Source organism: Phaseolus vulgaris, chromosome 2 (genome assembly GCF_051622355.1).
Source record: "Phaseolus vulgaris cultivar YP4 chromosome 2, ASM5162235v1, whole genome shotgun sequence".
Classification (NCBI taxonomy): Eukaryota; Viridiplantae; Streptophyta; class Magnoliopsida; order Fabales; family Fabaceae; genus Phaseolus; species Phaseolus vulgaris.
This window is the reverse complement of record NC_143499.1, coordinates 46,521,758-46,542,999: the sequence shown is the minus strand read 5'-3', so window position 1 is coordinate 46,542,999 and position 21,242 is coordinate 46,521,758. Positions and strand designations below refer to the sequence as shown.

General features: G+C 31.1%; 2 protein-coding genes across 15 annotated transcripts; one reads left to right on the top strand and one right to left on the bottom strand.

The window, feature by feature from the left end:
* Positions 1–233: 233 nt before the first annotated feature.
* XPB1 (DNA repair helicase XPB1-like protein) lies at positions 234–7,646 on the bottom strand. Of its 2 annotated transcripts, none has more exons than XM_068614808.2 (20): positions 7,448–7,646; positions 7,309–7,361; positions 7,169–7,241; positions 6,869–7,028; positions 6,537–6,759; positions 6,385–6,441; positions 5,801–5,941; positions 4,780–4,860; positions 4,534–4,621; positions 3,666–4,003; positions 3,507–3,582; positions 3,224–3,417; positions 2,822–2,985; positions 2,655–2,727; positions 2,234–2,347; positions 1,921–2,001; positions 1,734–1,793; positions 1,082–1,165; positions 864–1,006; positions 234–706 (listed from the first exon to the last, which is right to left on the bottom strand). In XM_068614808.2, the coding sequence occupies exons 1-20, from the start codon at positions 7,455–7,457 to the stop codon at positions 613–615; spliced, it is 2,307 nt and encodes a 768-aa protein (XP_068470909.1). In that variant the 5' UTR covers positions 7,458–7,646; the 3' UTR covers positions 234–612. The 2 variants fall into 2 exon arrangements, with proteins under 2 accessions (XP_068470909.1, XP_068470910.1); XM_068614809.2 differs by having other exon boundaries at positions 7,169–7,238.
* A 7,709-nt stretch (positions 7,647–15,355) lies between these two features.
* On the top strand, positions 15,356–18,402 carry LOC137812658 (RING/U-box superfamily protein). Of its 13 annotated transcripts, none has more exons than XM_068614803.2 (5): positions 15,356–15,494; positions 16,353–16,477; positions 17,225–17,654; positions 17,797–17,906; positions 18,015–18,402. In XM_068614803.2, the coding sequence occupies exons 2-5, from the start codon at positions 16,409–16,411 to the stop codon at positions 18,042–18,044; spliced, it is 639 nt and encodes a 212-aa protein (XP_068470904.1). In that variant the 5' UTR covers positions 15,356–15,494; positions 16,353–16,408; the 3' UTR covers positions 18,045–18,402. The 13 variants fall into 13 exon arrangements, with proteins under 13 accessions (XP_068470904.1, XP_068470896.1, XP_090155231.1 ...); XM_068614795.2 differs by having other exon boundaries at positions 17,222–17,654; XM_090299105.1 differs by having other exon boundaries at positions 15,450–15,494; positions 16,371–16,477.
* The last annotated feature ends 2,840 nt before the right edge of the window (positions 18,403–21,242 follow it).

Sequence of the window (21,242 nt, the reverse complement as noted above, 5' to 3'; positions counted from 1 at the left end):
TTTGAGTTGAATATTAACTTCTATTATTTAAAAAAATTGAATTTACAAAATAAATTAACATCAATGACAAACACATTTAGATTTTAAAAATAAACTTTAAAATTACACAATAGAAAATTTAAATCTAAAACGCTTGATATTTTATATTTATTTTAAAAAATTAACCAATTCATCTTAAATTAACTCACTTTATTCACTCCTAATCTCACTAAAGTGAATGGGTGAAATTCATCTCAAGCAAACATCTAAACCAAAATAAATAGGCCTCAAGTTCTATACAACTGGAATGACCAGACCAAAACCTTACACGCCTATTACCAATAAAGAAGAAAAGTGATTGGCCTCTCCAGAATTTGGAGCCGTAAAAATACCTGGGCGGTTATAAACAGTTGCTTTTTCGAAGGTTCTATTGTTAACCTTCGTTCGCGTCTCCATGAAGTGAACAGTGGAATATATGCATTATGCCACATCTTCGAAGCATCAAATGATTTCTGTGCATATAATTTTCTTCGAAAAAGGCAATCAATGTTACGTAAAGTAAGGCTAAAAATCATGCGTATTTGATTACTAAGGTATATTGTTTATATATCGAGGCTAGAGCAGGTGCACCATTTAGGTTGCGCCATATCTTCTTTTAAATAAGAAATGTCTCTTCGCTGGATCTTTTGGCTTGCTCTTGATCTGTCCTTGGCCTTTGCGCCCAGTACTGCACGAGGAAGAAAGCAATCTTTACCAAAGATCTCTATGTTTGTATATAGTTAACAGATCAAGGTTTCTTAAGATCTTAAAAAGACATTCTACAGCTTCGGATAAATTTACACACAGAATACTATATTGTTTCGGGCAAACAAAGGGTAACTTACCCGTATTCCATATAAAGCATCCCTTTTGCACCTGACATTGCACTCATGGATCCATGAGAACGACGAGCATTGTTAAGAGCTATTTCATCTGCATCTTCCTCCAGTTGTTCTAATCCAACTGCATCATCACCAGCACTCAAAACCTGATAATAGATACACGTTAGTTATTTTCCAGTCAACAACTTAATTCTAAGTAAAAAGGGAATGAAGATAAAAACCTTTCCAAGAAGCGCCAATTGATCCTCAAGATGATAATAGTTCAAACTAGGTCCTTCATCAGAAGGAGGCAAGCTTGTAATTACCTGTCAAGGTTGAAATAATGACAATAAAGTTATGGAGGCTGACATAAATTACAAATTATCAAGATTGGCATTGGGACTACTGTTGCAATAAGTTTTCTAAACGATTCAGTTGAAGGCAATTATAAGAGATTCGGAAAGAGATGAACGGGAGATGACCATGTATTTAAACTGAGATTGAGTGTAATATGAGCCAGTTTCAAAATAATGTGTTTCTGGAGTACTTCATGTGTATAAATAAACAACCAAGGTTATATAGAAAGGACAACATACACCACAAGAAAGCTTAGAATCATCCACAAGTGCTTTAACACTTCACAACTTGCATCACAGTATATTTCTCAAGGACACGAGATTTATGTAGCCAAAGAACATTACAGCAAAGGAGCAACTGGTTGAAATTGTATTACTAAAAAAAGAAGAGATAAATTATCACAAGGAGATTCAGCTCGTTCTAACTTATTCCAAGACAGCAAATAATCTATCCCATCAAAAAATTTAAATATAGCAGAGCAAATGGTGTCTCAAGGAAAAATAACTAGAAATGCAGCATGGAATGAACCTAAAATACCTTAAAGCTGTAACCCTGATCAATTAAAAATTGTTGCCTCTTAGTTGAATAATACATCTCCTGCAAACACAAGCACACCAAAGAGCATATTACAGCATAAATACCCTGTATAATATTTCAAGTTTTACTTTTCAATGAATGCAGAACCCGATGAATGAATGACTTGGCATAGAAAATACGTATATACCTGGGTATCAGTTGAGACAAGGGAATAAAAAAAGGCATTATACTCCTCCTTACCCCCAGCCATCCTATCCTGGAGCTTTCCCTGGCATTTAATTCATTATTTTGAATGTCAGACAACCGCATAAGCACAATGCACTACCCATAGACATTAAAAAATAATGCAGCAGAGAATTTCCCAGTTTCCACAACCAATCAATCATCATTTGAACTTTAAAATTCAATATGTAGGGCAGGTAAACCGACATCAGTGAGATATCATACTTAAAGACGCAACTCAAAAACAAAAATACAAGTAGAAACATTTGGAAACTGACCTTTGCCCTAAGAATACGACCCAGACGCTGGGCTTCTTGTCTCCTTGAACCAGCATGTGAAGAGATTTGAATTATCACATTTGCTTCAGGAATATCGATTGAGTTGTCACCCACCTGAGAATATAAGAAAGCATACGAGGAGTAGATTATCAACCATCCCATTCGTTATTAAGATGTTGACAGGGAATAGCATACAATGTTGATAATATCAACAGGAACTTGGGGAAGCACCATGGCAGACAATGATATAACATACTAGCTGTGCATACTGAAAAAGGCTATGTGACCCAACAAAAATCATGAAGATATACCCATTCAAATGTTCGTATTCATGGACACCAAGATGCCAAACCAGTATGTTTTTTGACATTGAATAATAGTAAAGTAAATAAGCCACAAAATAAAATTAAGGAACTCATACCTTGGAAAGAAATATGGTATTTACATCCTTGCTAGTTTTGAATGCTTGTAAAATTTTTGTCCTCTCTACATGGCTATACACAAGGCATATAAAAAAATAAGGCTCAAAAACAGCAGAACCCTAATTACAGCTTCCAATAAAAAAAGGTAAATATATGCCCTTAGCACCTTGTAGCACCATATATCATTGGTTTGCGGAGTTTCATGGCATACTCAGTGAGAGCAAACAGATTATCAGCAAAGACTATAATTTTATCACCACGTGCCCTTTCATGGTAATTTATGAGAAACTCGCACGCTCGGAACTTATTAGGATTCATCACATAAAGTGCCTGTAGATGTAAAGATCATCAATTACGATGAGTGAATTCAAGCATGTAAACTATGAACAAATTTTGAGTAAAACTTGTCATGAAAATATTTTTCAGATCACAAATAATCAAAATTCAAAACCACTTTCGTAGAACATGCAGTCTAGTGAAAAATAATCGAATTTTCTGCAGAACCTGTATTTCATGATAACCCATAAATTTACTATTGCAAAGATCTACAGTGTTCAAGTGGCCTTGCCTGCCTCTTCTTGGAGTTCTCTTTCTTCAAATACTCAGCGAAAAATTCTCTTGTCATTGGACACCATACTTCAGCACACTGTACATTTGCAATGAATCCACCTTTTACTAGATCCAACCAATTTGCCTCGTACAGCTTGGGACCAATCAGGAAGTTCAGATCTGTAATCCTTTCGTCCTCTCTGACAAGTGTAGCTGCAATTTCAACAGTCATGACCTCTCTTTTAGTAGAAAAAGTTAAGTTCATGGTCAAAGCAACCACAAACCAATGCAATACGGCATACCTGTGAGCCCAAGTTTACAATGAGATTTAGTGATACTAATGACTTTACGAAACATATGAGCCGGAACCACATGCACCTATTAATCATGTCAATGTAGTATGCATAAGGAACAATTGCCGTTCAGTCAGGGAGTATATAAGTTTAAAGTTGCATGACTACCTCATCCATGAGGAGCAATCCCCATTCTCTGTTTCTTATTTCTTCAATGATCTTTTCAGATTCTTCAGACCGTTTACCACCAAAAGCAACCATATTATATGTCGTCACAACAACTCCAGCATTACCGCGGAATCTCTCTTTGCTATCAGATGTGAATCGACATATTTGTTCTTCTCGGATAGTTGACCAAAGTTTAAATTGAAAAGCCCACTGATCTACAGAAACAGCATTTGTTGCCAAACAAAGGCAGCTTTTTTTTATCCGGCAAGCTGCAGAAACACCAACTAGGGACTTTCCAGCACCACAAGGTAGAACTATTATACCAGACCTTGCTCTGCCTGGGGTGGTAGACAATAAATTGGACTCAGAAATCATTTATGTTTCAGTGTGCAATTTACCCATAGCATACATTAGTGTTACTCAAGTCATTAAGAAAGGTTGACACTTAACTATGCTATAGATAAGTTACTGTAATCTTTATCTTTAACATTATTTTTTTGAAGTGTAATTTATGATACCAGAACATCAAATACCCTTACTATTAAAAGAGAGAAAATAACCGCTAACCCATTCCTAATGGCTTCCAAGTGAAAAAATCATTGAGCAAATGTTGCACTCTTCTAAAACTTGTTCTGAAGTCTGTATATTTTCTTCGAAATCTTCCTTAACACCACACTGGTTTTAAAATGAAGTTAAAAATTAGTCTTGAAAATATGCAAAACTAGAGTGCTATGTTTTAGATCTCAGCACAGATAATCCAAGTAAATCTTGTCAAATTTAAAATAATAGTTAATGGCCACTCTTAAATTTAGCATAGGAAAAGTGAACAGCTGGTGACATGTGTCTTTGCAAATGTTTTCAACCTTACCATTTCCAAACATTTTACTAAGACTCTTCTCTTGATATGGCCTTGGTTGTGCTTGAGGCTTTAGTTCCATGTCAAGGTCTGGGTTCACCTGCAGCATTGAAAGAGTTATATAGCATGAGCCACACAAAAGTTTAAACTCCATGATGATAAATTTTCAAGATTTTAACACGTCAGTAAATATATTGATTATAATCCTCAATGCTTTTGAGCAGCATGGCTAGCACACATGTATAAAGCATCACTCACTGTATCATTTCTGAAGTCATACTCCTCCAACATGGGATAATTTAATGCATTTGGCAAGCACCGTTGCTTTACATTTTCGACCTGTACAAAAATCAGAGAAAACTTTAATAAAACAGTTTGATGCAAAGCAAATCTAGTTACTCTATTCTGACTTATGATAGCAATCTAGTCTATTCATGGAAATAGCTGTCGTATATCTTTCCCCAAACAAAAATTAAATTTTCTTAGAAGCTTCATGTAGTGAAACTAATGAAATGTTTTGACACTACTATTAAAGTATTGGAGAATTCTACAATACAAGCCATGCACTACTAACTGCAATAAGAATCAACACTTGTCATGGGCAATTAAAAGCACTCCAAATAATGCCAGAGATAAATCATAAAGTAAGAATGTAGCATTAAAAAGTACATTTATCTAGTTCTAAATTTAATATATGTATTTATTCATTCTATGTTTTCTTAAATATCCATTTTCTTCTGAAATGTGAATGACCTTAGCAGGCATCGTTCCTCAAGACAAATAACGGATCATTGATACAATTTTGAGGTCTGCCTTGGAAATATAATATAAAATCTAAATAGCATGGATATATAAAACAAGAAACACATTTTTTTTTTGGAAACACAAGACACATATGATTCAACATGAACAATGAAATATAGGAAATTTTAAAAATTATAACATGCAAATTAATCTAAACAAAACATAAAATAAAATTCTTAAATCACAAGAGATTGATTCATTAAACATATAAAAATGCTTAAGTTTATCTAAATGTTATAGTATTCCAATTCGTATTGATACAGAAGTTTAAAAATAAAAGTAAAAACTATAAAATGCAGCTAGAGAAAGTGTCCTTGCAGTGTCTGAATAAACACATATCTGACATCAGTCCAACAAAAAAGGGTACTATTAAGAGGTTTTGTACTTCTAAGAATAAAAGAAAAAACAGACAGATTGAGAGCAAGAGTGTTAAGAAAAATCCTGCAACCTTTTCCAAAATCTCCACCTATATTACCTGAGAAGGATCAACTTCAAATGAATGTGTTTCTTTCTCTTCTGCAACCGCTGCCACTTCTGCTTCATTTAGCAATTCATCATGAGTGCCTTCAATTTCACCTGCTGCTTTGCTGATTGTAAATCCATCTCCATTTACATTCTAATAAAAAAAATCAGAAATTTGGGAAAGGTTAGCAATTCGAATGCACATAGCAAGAACACAATAATATTGGTAATGTCAGAAAAAGCAATTCACAACCAAATTATAATTTTTAGAAAAATCTACAAAAAGGAGAAAAGACTTAGAATGTCTGAAGTATGCACCAGCATTATAGTAAAAAAGGAGGTCAATCCAATTTTGCCCCACTGATATTCACAGACATGAAAATACTGAATGTAGTTACAGGTAGGGCAACAAATCAGCCAAGAATATGGGGATATATAAGGATTATGCATTGGGAACATAGATATTTATGTACTCATCACCAAGTCCCATGTAAGGAACAATCCAATTGTATTTATCTGGACATTAAACAACAAGGTCATTCAAAGCCACCCCAAACAAGCTCTAGCACCACACACACAAAAAAAATGATCACAAACCTCGGAAATAATCCTTGCTCGAGATATAGCATCGTCCCTGAGCAATGTCTTCAATACCTGCCAAATATGGTACGATGGACCACATGAGATCTTACAACTTACCAGAGGAACTCAAGAATATGGCAGAAAAAATGAACGCATCATTTTTATACCTCTGGAAATGGAGATTCAACAAAGTAGCGATTCTTCTTGAGCACAAGTTTCACCTTGCCATAATTTGCAGTAGAATCATGTATAAATTTAATCATTTCTTTGGGAAGCTTGGTTTTGGATAGCTTGTTCAAAACACTTATAACTGTTTCAGTTTCCAGACCAACCGAAACAGCAGCATACAGTGAGTGTGGAGTAAGGTTGTACTCGTGCATAGACTCTGGCCTATTATTGATTAAAAAAACCCACATATCAAACACGTATGTACTGCTGTTCTATCAACTGAATATGACATTAAACTTGAAACTCTCGTTCTTGTACTAATTTTTTTTACCTGCAAACAGGCTCAGCGATGGCGATGAGAAAATCATAAGCTTGCTTGTACAAAGGCGAGAAAGTCTCGAGAAATATGCGGCCATTGCCACAAGCCCACAGAGGGCGATTGGTGTGATCCTGTTTCAGCTCTAATTTGCTAAAATCCTTGGTTTTCCCTTCTGTTTCAGGCGCAAACCTCAATTCATTATCACATAACAATCCAAAAAAAACAACGCTCAAGCACTAACCCTACGGATTGGTAACTCTTTTAAACATTAAAACGAAAAAGAAATTAAATATTTTTGTAAGTAAGCATTACCGTCGTCGTCGTATGCATCATCGCTGCCATATACATCGTCATCTTCCGCAAATCCTTTTCGAGGATCTTCCTGCTGCAAAGGGGGTTAGAAACACGAAATTTAACAGAAAGAGAGAAAAAAATATCAAATATGAACTAACGTATTTTGAAAAGGCCTTGAACTTTTTGAACGGAGGTCTTCCTCCCTTTTCACCTGTGAATTTCAAATTAGAACAGATTATTATTGCATATATTTGATCTCAGAGATGGACTAGAAAATTTGGACGAATGGCGAAGTACCGTATCCCATGATTCCGATGGATTGCGTTAGGGTATGAAATTATTGTTTAGTTCTTGTTTGTTAAAAGGTTTTCTTTCTCTGTGAAACGCTGCGATAATCGAGAACGTTAATGAAAGAGGACTGAATCTGTTTATTTAACATCCATTGCTTCGTTACCGCTAATAAAAACAGCGATGGAGAAGGCGGTGCAGGTCTCGGGTATTTCTTTCTGCACCCCCAACACATTTATCCCTGTACCCATTATTTTTGAAAAATACTATTTTACCCCTTTTAAAAATGACTTCCTAATTATTTTTTCAAAAATTTTCTGCAACACATTTCATGAATTCTGGAATTACCATTCTGGAAATAAAAACAATATACGTTCTACAAAAAATATTTAAGAATGATTTTTTTTTCTGAATTTTTTATTCTATAAACATTTTTCTACTTAAGCATCCCTATTCCAAAATAACTGAAGGTATTTTGGATATCTCGAAGAAGACTTTTTCTTCCTGCACCCCTACATTTTCTAAATCCTGAAACTGGCATTAATATTTTATTTGAAGAAGAACACCGTGGTTATTGGAAATAGGGATCTGGGAGTGTTCTACGGATTCATCAATCCATAACTGAATTTTTTTTTTTCTGGATGAGGGAGTGTTCTTAAAGCAATTTTTACATAAATTATTGATTTTTGGATTGCTGAATCTGGAAGCCTAATTCTGTTACGGATTCATGGATCTGGAATTTTTTTTTTTTAATTACGGATTTCTGAATCCAGAATGCATATTTCTGTTACGGATTGGTGGATCCAAAATACTTTTTTAATGATGAATTTTTTAATGTGAAATGCATATTTTGAATTACGAATTGGTGGATATGAAATTTTACTGGAAATGCCAATCCGAAATTTTTTCGAATTCCATAATCCATAATGCAAAAAAAAAAAAAAAAAACTGTTTAGTGGTTTTTAAAAAATAATTGAGACAATTTGGTCTTTGCATAACATTATGAGGTGCAGGAAGAAACTGCCCTCAAAGAATGGGTGCAGGAAGAAATACCCGCAGGTCTTGGCTCCCCCAACAGTTTGGGCCGGTCCAAAACTTCATTTGGTTATGTGTGAAAATTTTATTAAGCTACATCAATTACTGTTTGAACAAAATTAATGATCTCATCTTAACCACATCACTTTTTTAAATCACATTAAAAATATTACGATAAAATTTGAGGCAAGGGAAATAATAAAATTATTAACATATTGCATTTTACATAACTTATATATTATATTTAGAATTAGAGTAAAAATGTTACAAAATTTGCATACCAGGACATGATTTGGTTTTTTATAAATGTAGGGTAATTGTTTTTAATATTACTTAAATGAACATATTTTAAAAGATTTATAATATTGGACAAATCGTGGTTTGAAGTAGGATTTCAAATAGAAGAACTCGTGGATCTAGTCATACCTTCCAAATTTATTTTTTTATCTTTTTTTCTTAATCGAAATCGTAGATAAAAATATTTTTTTCAATCAGTGTGATTTTTATATTTATTTTTTTTAAGAAATCGTTCATTGAAGTAACATTTGTGTGTTTGATTTTATTTAATTTTGGCTTTGTAAATTTTTTAAAATGAATTTTGAATTTTTTTAACAAAAATTGAATATTAAATTTTGGTTTTGATTTTTCTGAATTAACTTATTGCATTTTTATTTATTTACAAATATTTCTATGAAAAATTATGAATTTGTTTATGCTTTATAATTACGAATATACATTGACATAGTTCATTTCTAACTCTGAAAAACGTCATAAACAATTATATGACAATCGACTGCTACTCGTATTCATAACAAAAATGCATCAAGAAATTCTAAATAAGTAAAAAACATGTCTTTAATATCAAAACAAAGGTCACATTAAGAAAAAAAATATCCTTACAGACAATACAAAATATTTATTTATTTATATATTCCATGTAAGTGGTATTTTTTATTTAAATTATTTGAAAATATAAAATATTTATTTATTTATATAAGAAATGACACAACCAAGATTAAAAAGAACGTGGTTGGAAGAGGTTTGTTTTCCATCATGAGGAAAAGTGTGTTTGTAACTCAAAATACCATAACTCTGATAACCAAAAAATTTCTAAATAAATATGCTCGTTATTTCTTTCCAAATCTTCTTACGTTTTGTTTATAATTCGAACCAAACACTCTTTCGAGCATTGTCTTTAAACATTTTTTTCTTATCTGGATTAAATATTCTATTAATTTTAACAATGTAAACATATTTTAATTTGAGTATTGTATAAAAAATCATTTTATCAATTTTTGCGTCCTTGTTAAACTATTATTTAACTATTATTAAAATTTGAGTTTTTGTTCAACTATTATTTAACCAATGTGTGTTTTAACACAAGTGCCTTTATATTGATACCTTTATTCAATATGTTAGGCACTAGATAACTTTAACTATGCAAATCCCTTTTTTAGTAATAAAAGTGTCAAATTGATGAATCAAATTCAATGAAGTTGTTCTTTCTGTTAAATCAACTTTGGATGTGTGAGTCAATATCCATGAACTTGAGAAAATCTTACAAGTTGAATTACAGCCTCTTGTGAAAACTATCAAAAGTGATGTATAATTATAAAATTTGTGTAATTTTTTAGGTTTAACAAAAATAAAGTATACTCAAATTTATGATAACGAAAGATACAAACACCTAACATCAACGAATTTTTGTTCCTCACTTTTGTGTTTATCTTATTCAAAATTCTTTATGATACCTTTATAATTTACTTCTCCTTGTTTTAGCCTGATATACCTGTAATTGAACAAGTTTGTATGGTTTTCCATATTATTGATTGAGTTCTTAGTTTGTGTTAATGCTGATGTCCTATTCAGCAAACACCTTGTTTGGAAACGACAAGGATGAGCACAAAGCACAGCCACCATTGCAGATTACTTGCAAGGTCATCCCTCATAAAGGGTTACCACTACTGATAAAGGCATCACCATAACTTTCAAGTACATTTTTCTTTATAAATTTTGATATGAATGTTATAGAACAATCTTAACTCTTTTATATTTTTTATGAAACTAGCACAGTAACTTGTGCAACGTGCTTTGCACGGTAAGGAAAAAAAATACAAAAAATAATCTAGCAACAAAGTAAAAGAATGAGGGTGAAATTTAATTTGAAAGAGCAAGAAAGTAAAACATAATCCAATTTTGGTATCTCAATTTTTTTTAAATAATAAAAAATGTATTAAATTTAAAAAATATATTTTTGTCATTAGACATTAAATCTGATAGATTAAAATATTTTTTCCACCAAGTTAAAATCGTATATTTTTTAATTTAAAGAACTATTTATTTTTTCTTAAAACATAACAAGAACAGAAACATGTACACTTTAACTTAAAAATTTGTAATTCCTAATAATTGATTAATATATACTATATATTATACAATATTACTTATTTATATTAGACTACTAATAAAAAAGTCAGATGATATTAATAACCTACTAAAGCTAAAGATAAAGATAATAAAATTTCCATGACATAAATTTCAAAACACATTTATAACACACAAAATTATAAACAATTTTTACATGAGGAGAGCATTTACATTTATCTCAACTGAGAAAATAAATTTTATTAATCTTTATATTATTTAAAAAAATTGACTCTAAAAGTAATTCAATTTTGTGAGACTTAAAGTGTGAGATTTCCATTTATATATTTCAATTTGACTAAGTCTTAAGTATGAACTAACAATTCTCTTACTAAGAATTGAACATTTTAAGTCCAATTAGACTTCACAGATATTTATATATATATATATATATATATATATATATATATAAAATAAATAAATAATGGGATGTTGAAAAGATTGACTTGAAATGTAGTATTTACATTCATTTATGATATAATTATGTGTGCCTACATCATTAATTGATATAATATCTAAAAGATCTAGAACACTATATATAAACAATTATCTTATTGGGAATTGAACCATTTGATTGATAATTTTTTTTTCCATTTGAACAATAGTTGTTGAAAAAGAAATTTGATCAAATAATATCACAAAATTTATAATAAATATATTTACCATCTATAAAGTTTTTTCATGTGAATATTAGTGATTTCAAATAAGAATTGGTATTTGAGAGAATTAAATCTGAATATTTGATCATTAATTAATGTTGTGCTGTTCCCTTAGGCTACATGTTTGTTATGAGTTATTTTTTATTTGTGAACAAATTATCAATTTTATTCTATATTTAGTTAATATTGTTAGTGTTGCAAATATTGTTGTTTAAGTGAATTATATTTCATGTTTAATGAGACAAGTTTTAATACATGAGTCAAGTTTTAATATTGAAAAAAAAAACTTTAAATGTTTTTAAATGTCAACATGAACACATATATTCGAGTAATCATTTCAAAAAATGTATAAGAGTTTGAAATCTTACAACAATTATAAATATTATAAAATTATAATATATAAATAAGAGGTAAAGTTTATATTAAAAATATTTGTTGTGAGGTTAAGTTGTACTTCAAATTTATTTTATAACATGTCACCTCAGTTAAATGTCGGGTTAAGTGGGCATGCACATGGGTCTGCATTGGACTGAATTGGATCGAAGTCATGTTAAGTTGAGTTGGTCTCACTCTACGTGAGCTCTATTTGGATTGGATTGGGTTCACGTTGACTTGAGTAGGTCGAGGTTCACATTGGTCTAAGTTAATCCTAGTCTAGGTTGGAAAAGGTTGGGTTGGACCGAGTTAGACTTAAGTTGGGTCCAAATAGGTTAGGTTAATCAGGTGTAACTTAAACTCCGTTGAGTCGAATCCAGGTCAATCTATGACTGAGTCAAGTCAAACCTAAGTCAATTCGAGTTGTGTCAAACTAGATTCATGTTAAGCTTAACCAGACCTACCCTATGTTAGGATGAATCATGTATCCAACTTAGATAATACTTTGTTAGACTAATTTGAGATGGATTGGAACTAAACAGAAACAAAATGTAATAAGACTAGACACATGTTATACTAGATCTGGAATGAAATTAAATTAGGTGAATTCAAATATAATTTTAAAAAACTATACAAACTCAATTTAATATAATTCAAATTAAATTGGAAATTTTTAATTTAATTTCATCAATTTAAAGTGGATTTGAATTTTAAATTTAATGTATTTTATTATATATGAATTGAATGCATATGAATTCCCATCCATGTTCACTCACCTCTGATTCAGTAAAAATAACGTCAAGTGATCACTAAGCAAGATGCCCACCATCAACATTTATAACTGTATTTTTGTGAGTATTCTATATTATTGAAAAACAGTAATTCGTACAGTATTCTTACATAACTTGTATCACACCTTAGAATGTGATGTTCCCATATCAAAATCATGAATGATATTTTTTTATTCCTTAGTCTAAATGTCTTATAGATATTTTATCTAGTTCATCAATTGTTTGGGTAGTGATTTAATGTGCTTTTTAGTCCTTGAATTTTTTGAGCGTTTATTTTTTTTTAATTTAACTAAATGGGCATTAAAATATATTATATCAAAGAAGAAAACTACGTGAATTAGTACAAAATGAAAAAAAAAATGCAGAATTATATAAGTGCATCAAAGTATTTATAGATAAATACGAAAAATTAATTTGATGACTTTTCTTAATTAAATAATATTATTTATTATGGAACCTTCTTTTTCATTTTAGACGGAAAAAGAAAAAAATAATTTGGTTATGATTTTGTGTTGTACCTCATAGTTTAACATGATACCTTTATAGATCAAATTGATTTCTACTTAGGTTGATATTTGTTTTGACAGTTTTGCAAATTTGTTTCCACATCTTTTTTTTTCTTTTTTAAATTCAGTCACTATATTGCATATATTATTCTCATTTAAATGTAACTAATTAATATAAACACCAATATACTATACATTTCGCATTAATCAATTATTACAATCCTCAACCCTAGGTCAAAATGGGTTAAATTACATATTAATCAATTATTAAAATTATTAAAATTATAAAATTCTGCAAAATGGGTTAAATTACATTTTGACGTATGATAATTTATCTTGACAATTAATTTTTAATATATATATATATATATATATATTGTGTGTGTGTGATAAATCTGTATTAACATTTGATAAGAATTATTGCTAATTTTTTTTTAAAGAATCCATTAACAGTGTAAAAGTTTTTAAATATAATTTTTTATTGCAGGTTTAGTCTAATCCGCTGGATACAAAATAAAGTATATTGTCATAACAGGACTACCACTAACTCATTAATTTTGCTCAAAGTATACAAATATTTTGTGCTAACAGTACCAAATCATTAAACTCAAATAAAATGTTGAATATGGGAGATAAAAAAAAAAGTTAGGATGAAAGAAGTTGATATATATGAAAAAAAACTGAAAGACACAAATATAAATTATTTCATTTTCTTTAATGATATTAATTTAAAAGTATTTTTAATTATTTTATTTTATTGTTATATTATTAAGGTCTAATAAAAGGTTCCTTTAAGTTAAGAGGATTATTATTTTTAAATGCAGTTTGTTTTAAATGTAATTGGTAAAATTAAATGATATTAATTAACATAAAACGTTAGTTTCGTGTATAATTAGAGCTCAGACAGATCTCATGCCAACACGGAAATTAAAATGATTGGACAACTTTTTGTACTATTATTAATTATAAATTAAATTTAAAGCATACAAATAAAATGTAAACTAATTATATCAACGCATATCTTCTTGAATAATATTATCCTTAAAAAATGCAAATTAATCATTGAAGAATAGTTATCCTTTATCTGGCTATAGTGTATCCAATAATTATACGCGTTGATTTAGATATTCAGTTAGCTAAGTTTGTAAATATTATTTGTTTAAGAGGGATTTAATATTAGTTATTTCCAAAATATAATTAACTACTAATTTTTTTTAATAATCTCTAAACATATTCAATCACAATACGTAGCATCACGTTTGATGGATTAATTCATAATCCGTGTGAAGATTAAATTAATGGTATTTATTAAGTTTGCATTATCAGGAATAGAAACATAGAATATCGGGTGAATGATCCTCATTTTCCATGATGGAGCCACATATTCTTAAATTAATATTGGGGACTGAGTAATGTTGATCCACGTCGATACAAGGTGTCTTCTTCACTCTTGGTTGTCCTATTCTTCAAGTCTTCTTTCTCTTCGCGTGCTTCGGTCGGCCGGCGGGGTACCTACGATTGCATTCCGACGCTCAAGTCAGCGATGGTGCTCAAGTGTGAATTCTCTGATAGTATGGAAAACGTACCTTTTCCCCCTTTTCAGAAGTCTCTTTAGTAGGTTGACATGGGCCTTGGCCATGTGGGCCAATCAGTTGATGGTTAGAGACATGCTTAGTGGTCTTTGGGTCGTGCCTGGTGGTTTCCTGAAAACCAGGGGAGTGGTCTAGAGAACGTGTTTTTACTTCGTCAATGGTTGTCATAACTGCTCTTTTCTACACGTGTAACCACGTTTTGGATTAAATTAGATTTAATCGACATAAACCATTCGGTCGTCCGGCTAGAGGTCATGGAAGGACGAAGAGTCGTATAAGACGCAGGGTTTTGTGATGATTTTACCATGAATATACTGCGGTCGTCCGGTGCCGACCGGTACAATAATTAACTACTAATTTTTTTTAATAATCTCTAAACATATTCAATTACAATACGTAGCATCACGTTTGATGGATTAATTCATAATCCGTGTGAAGATTAAATTAATGGTATTTATTAAGTTTGCATTATCAGGAATAGAAACATAGAATATCGGGTGAATGATCCTCATTTTCCATGATGGAGCCACATATTCTTTATTTATTTCATCTTTATCGATAAAGAAGCAAGGGTCATAAAATGAAAGAAAACGAAGTTTAGGCGTTTGATTAATTGAAAGAAGAGGAAGTGAACGGTTGAGATGCGAGGGAGAATGACGAAAGCTAACGAAGGGGTAAGTGGGGGGAATTTTCAATTTTTCCGTGCAATTCTTTTCTCGTACACGTAAACCTGCTCTGCACTCGCGCACACACACCAACACATCATCGTGTCAAATACCAACGAAAGCAATCACTCGCGCAGTTTCTTCTTCTTCTTCTTCCTTCTCGTCTTCTGTTGCTGAATTTCGATTTCTTAATTCTCAATCTCAAGGTTCCATTCTCCACCGCCACTCCTATCTTTCTGCTGATTTCGGACTCATTACTTGCTCATGTCCCCTCCTCTTCCTTGCTTTTCAGCTCAGCTGTTAGATACTGTGTCGTTTTTGTTTTTTATTTGCTGTACCTAATTTATCATGTTTTCCCCTTCGTTTGTGTCCTGTTCATGCTTGATGACTGCTTCAAAATGAATTCGTTGAACTTTCGCCTGAGATTTATCTATTTATCTGTAACGGTTTCTATCAATCTCTGTTTTCAACTTTCAAATTAATCGCGGCCTGCTCTGATCGTTTTGCCTAGTGTTTACTTTCTATTTAAAATTTAGTAATAGGTTTTGATGAATTGGATTGCGTTTCGGAGAGTTAGGTATTATTACTCTTTTCGGTGAGGTAGAGTGATTTCCACGCACGATCGTGAATTTGCGATAACTGAATGGGTTACCGACTCTCGTGATTGCGTGCGTCCGTGCGTGGTTAGAGTGAAATCGCGTTCTCATGATAATTAACTTTGTGAAGGGATTGTGCATGCATATGGTGATGAAGGTGAATTATCCACCCGGTGTGCGTGTGTGTTTGGGGGGGTTAAATTTACAATCATGGTCTTTATATTAATTAATTAATTATCTGAAAGGGGTTTGCATGTATATGCTGATGAAGGTGAAATGATGCACTCAGTAGCTATAATTACTTTTGGATGCTGGAGATAAGGCGTTATGGGCGGTTGCTGTTGCTGTTGTTCTTCTAAGGAGACTGTGTTGAGCGCTCCACCTGCCTACTATTATGTCAGTATACTTTTCATGATTGAGTTCTGTGCTTTTACTTTATTTTATTTTTAGCTTTTGCCTAACTTTGCTTTTCTGAGAAGGGTTTGATTTATTGTTGCCGGACATGCATCGATTTCACTGTTTTGCGGTTAGAAAAGTTTCCAATAATTAATATTCAGTGCTTTCTTTCTCTTCAACAAAACCGAAAAGGAGGGAAACATAGATTGTGTGATAGACAGATTTGGCACGGAAGATGCTTGTAAGTTGGTTTGCCACCTACTGAGGGAAGGTGTAAGAGTGTTCTCAATGAAGTCTGTTCGTGTGAGAAAGGAAACTGATAATAAGTGAAGTTGATTAACATACAGTCTTCCATTTATTAGAAAGAAACATATAATTGATCCTCCAGTGATAGCTGAATGTCATCAGTTTCGTCTTTTGAGGAACTAACTAATATGATGTCACTTTGAGGACTAATTTAGTGTCCTAATAACATTGATAGACTAGTATGTTGTGATCATAAAGGAAGGATGAACCATTCGACCTATTAATGCAACGCCTCACTCTTAGAGGACAACAATGAAAATTCTTCTCTTGATAAATAAATCAGATCGTATAAGGTGGAGCTTTTTAATGTTTTGTTCAATGAGATTTTGAAGTCTGTTTCAAGTAACTGAGTTTATGATTGTTTTCCGTTGTTTATTGTCTATGGCTGTGATACCAAAATGTTATAACATTGCTTCATTTTCTGCATTCTCTTCTCAGCAGTATCCAAGAGCCTCAGAGGAGCATGTTCCTCTATCATCTCACCAGGGTGCCGCTTCTGCTTTCTCTGGGCGACTCTTGGTTGATACTAATCTAGATACTTCATCTCCTGATACTTATAGACCTCCTCCTGCTCCTATCCCTTTCAATGTTACTTTTGGTACCACTCAAACTCCACCTGTAACTCAAGAAATTCGTAGTGACAAGAATAATGCATCGTTTCATTCCACAAATTCTAGTACAATTCAAGAACAAGTATCTGGAGACAATCATGGGACCCCAGTTAAGATGGAAGAGCTGAAGGAATCAGAATGCAAAGTTCAGACTGATCTTGAGCTAGATTCTGCTAAGGATTCTGAAATTGAACTTGCTAAGTCAGGAAAACCTGTAGTTTTAGTAGAAGAGGAGGATACATGCCCAATTTGTTTAGAAGGTGATGTTTTCTTAGCTCCTTTTTAAAAAAAATTCTAGCTGATACTATTAATTATAATTAGGCCATTTATTATGTGACAGTTATTCTGTTTTGGGTTAAAATTGAATACTGATGATGGATGTATATTCTTTTATCCTCGCAGAATATGATGCAGAGAATCCAAAACTTGCAACACAGTGTGACCATCATTTTCACCTTGCATGTATTCTGGAATGGATGGAAAGAAGTGAAACATGCCCTGTGTGCGATCAGGTTTCTCCCAATAATTCCCAACTTCTCATCTATCTTTTGATCTTTTTGAATATGCCCTTATGAATATTTTTTGATCTTTTTGAACAATTCCGTATTTTTCTAATGCAGGATTTGGTTTTCAACCCTCCCATTGAATAATACATGTCAACTTAGGAGTTCAAATATAGTGTGTAGTGTTTGAGGAGCGAGATTACAAAGTCATGACTTAAATATGGTAGCAACCCGAGTTTATGGTGGCTGTATTTGGATTGTTTCGTTTTCTTTGTTTTCTGGGCTTATTCCATTTTTTACTCACTGTCCCCTGCGTTGCAGCACACAGGAAATTAAAGGAAATATTCTCTCTTTTATAGTTTTATCAATTAGGATGTTTCAGAGTGATATCTGGATATTACATCCGAAAACAACGACCAATATGATTTCTCTTGGTGTGGATTGTAAGACTTTTGTTACATTGTCAAAGAATGGTAGGATGATCTCTCTCTTTCGTCTTTTATAAGTTGGGAATAGGAGTAATTTTTGTTTGAGGTATTACTTTACATTGTATATTTAAGGCTTAAATAAGTTCTAGGTCATTTTGGATTTTTGTTTTGAATATTCAATTAAGTTTACTTCAAATTGGGCACTTAATAAATTAATATTTTTGTTTAAGTTTCATACATTTGCTCGAGTCATTTCTACTCTCCACGTCTTTGTTAAGTTATCCCATGTATCAGTGTTGAATAATTTTATTACCCGCATTAACATGAATAATTTTATGATAAAGATATTCAGGGATATATTTTAATAATTTAAAAATAAAATAATGATAAGGCTTAAATAAGTTTCAAGTGTTTAATAAATATGAGTTTTTTAATTGAGTATCGAATAAAATATTTCACACTTTTGTAAGTATCTAATAATTTTTGTAGAAGGTCTATGTGATGATCACGTTGTTACATTTATGAAAAGATAGATGATAAGAGCTTAGAACAAAGATAAAAACTTAGTTTGAAAGGACAAAAAACGAATTAAGTTCTTATGATTGAGTTCACAATGTATGAGATATAAACATCTTTTACAACTTAAACATGATGGTTATACTAGTGTATAGGATTAGATATATCCTTGATTGACTTCAATACTAAAAAAAGTGAGTGTAATCCCTAATAATGCAACACTTTATAATTTGCCTTTATATCTTGTTTTTATTTATTCTATCAATGAAGTGTTTTATTTATTATGTGTTGATAAAGCTCATAAAATAGTTTATTTAATGTTTTTTTTTAACTATCCTTTATGTATTGTTCTTATTAGTAACGACAATAATACACTAATAATAATAATGCATTAAGATTAAAATGCGAGTGGGCAGATGAAGACTGATTCTTACAAAAGAAATATGATTCTTATATAAGAAATTTGTTTTTTAATACCATTAAACATTGTATGAAATAAGGTGATTATAAAGTTGGTAATTGGACATAAAAACAAATTGTTGAAAGGGATGTGAGTGATCTAAATAATATTTGTCCCTCCTTCATAAGATGAGTGTGGGTCCTCTTGATAGAATGAGACAATTATGCATGACTTTGCTAAATGAATCAATATAAGATATTTACTTCATTTGTTTTAATTTTTTCCTAATATTAAAAAACAAATGATTGGGCTATACAAGGATGACATGATATATGCTTTTTGCTCAATTATGGCATTTGGGCAAAGGGATTAAGTTACACATAGACACGTATCATCAAAATGTTATGTTGAATTATAATATATTCTCAATATTGGGTAATAGCAATGCTTGCAAGTGCAAATGGAAGATTGTTGATTTATGCATTAGATATTTTGAGGTTCATTGTAATTAAAACCTCTAGGATTAGACACTTAAAGCAAGATACCATTTATAAGCAAGATAGAGTAATAAAAAAAGCTTGTTATTTCTCTGAGCTTGATACTTGAAAGTAAAGGTCATAAAATGAGTAGTTTTTGTGCACTTAAAAAGCTCTAACAAACAAGTATTAAGAAGATTTACAGAAAATTATATTCTTAAAATAGAAAGTCCTAATATTGATAAAAATGTTTGTATCCAAGAATAACTATTGGAATATTTGGACACATTGCAACCCAAACTTTGAAATAAACATCAAAAGTTTCTCATCGAATATTTAAATTTTCATCAACTTTTCTTTGAATAGGTGATTTATATTTTTTTTCAAAAACACATTTTGGAAAAATAAATTAAAGGATCATTAAAACTATTTTGACAAAGAGTTTTGTCTATTGAGCTACTTGAGGAGGTCTTTTTCGTGGGAGTATGTGAAAATTTATTGGTGTTTTATCTGCGTTTCTGGAAGTTCAGACTGGTGTGGTTGCTGAGTTTTATGAAGTTATACATGCTATAGAGGAAGGTCAAAAGATGGAGCTTACTAATGTTTGACTTAAATATGATTATGCTTTGGTTTGTGTTGCGTTTACTGATAGAACTAATATTTCATGGATGTTTCCTAATCAATTGAATACTTGTTTTAATTACTGTAAAAAAAATCAGGTTTAGGGTTACTCTTATTTTTTCGTGAAATAAGTTGACTAATCTAGGATTTATTCATAAAGAATAATTTCATTGGTATAATAGGTTTTTATCTAGTTTATTTTTAAAATTCTTTACGAATAAGTATAGTATACTGATGTATCGTTTTTTAAAACATATTAGTTTTGATCTAGTCCCTACATATTTTTTATGTGATGGCAGATGATTGTTGCTACTTGAGGTGTCAACCTGTCAAATTGTATAATGATACCTAAGATTAAAGCTTTTATAAAAAAAAAAAAAGAAGCTCTAGATATACAAACCATTTTTTCCATTTTTAGATATTGTTTCTTGTTTCACTCATCTAATCTAAATATTATTTGAAATAAGTCAAGTAATGTTTCTTACATTTATAACCCATGTAATTAAATAAGTAAATATTCATAAGTAGAAAAAATTCATATATCCGTGAAATTGATAGTTATAATGAAAGCATAATAAAATAACAACTAAGCACTTTCGATATAACTAAATATTTTTACATTTTTAGTACTTCAACATTTTTTTTATTAGAAAAGATAACACCCAATTAGTTAAAATGTCTGTCATATACATCAAAAATCAAAATATGTCAAATTTTTATTATTGAGCTCTTTAAATATATTATCTCCTACTACTTTATTGAATTTTTTTAAAATCTTTTTTCACTTAATTTGCATCTATAATTGATAATAAACTATACTACTAAAGTTTAAAAAATATAAAAGATGATAAATTACTCCTGACCACTTTGATAAATAAAAAAATCACATATCTTACACTAGTTA

Excerpts from the sequence above, each read along its gene's own strand:
- XPB1 (XM_068614808.2), bottom strand. Across the intron at positions 6,442-6,536 it reads TTGAATCTCCATTTCCAGAG|GTATTGAAGACATTGCTCAG; the intron begins GTATAAAAATGA and ends CATATTTGGCAG. Across the intron at positions 2,348-2,654 it reads ATACCATATTTCTTTCCAAG|GTGGGTGACAACTCAATCGA; the intron begins GTATGAGTTCCT and ends TTATATTCTCAG.
- LOC137812658 (XM_068614795.2), top strand. The coding sequence starts at position 16,409 with ATGGGCGGTTGCTGTTGCTGTTGTTCTTCTAAGGAGACTGTGTTGAGC. Across the intron at positions 17,655-17,796 it reads ATGCCCAATTTGTTTAGAAG|AATATGATGCAGAGAATCCA; the intron begins GTGATGTTTTCT and ends TTATCCTCGCAG. Across the intron at positions 17,907-18,014 it reads CATGCCCTGTGTGCGATCAG|GATTTGGTTTTCAACCCTCC; the intron begins GTTTCTCCCAAT and ends TTTCTAATGCAG.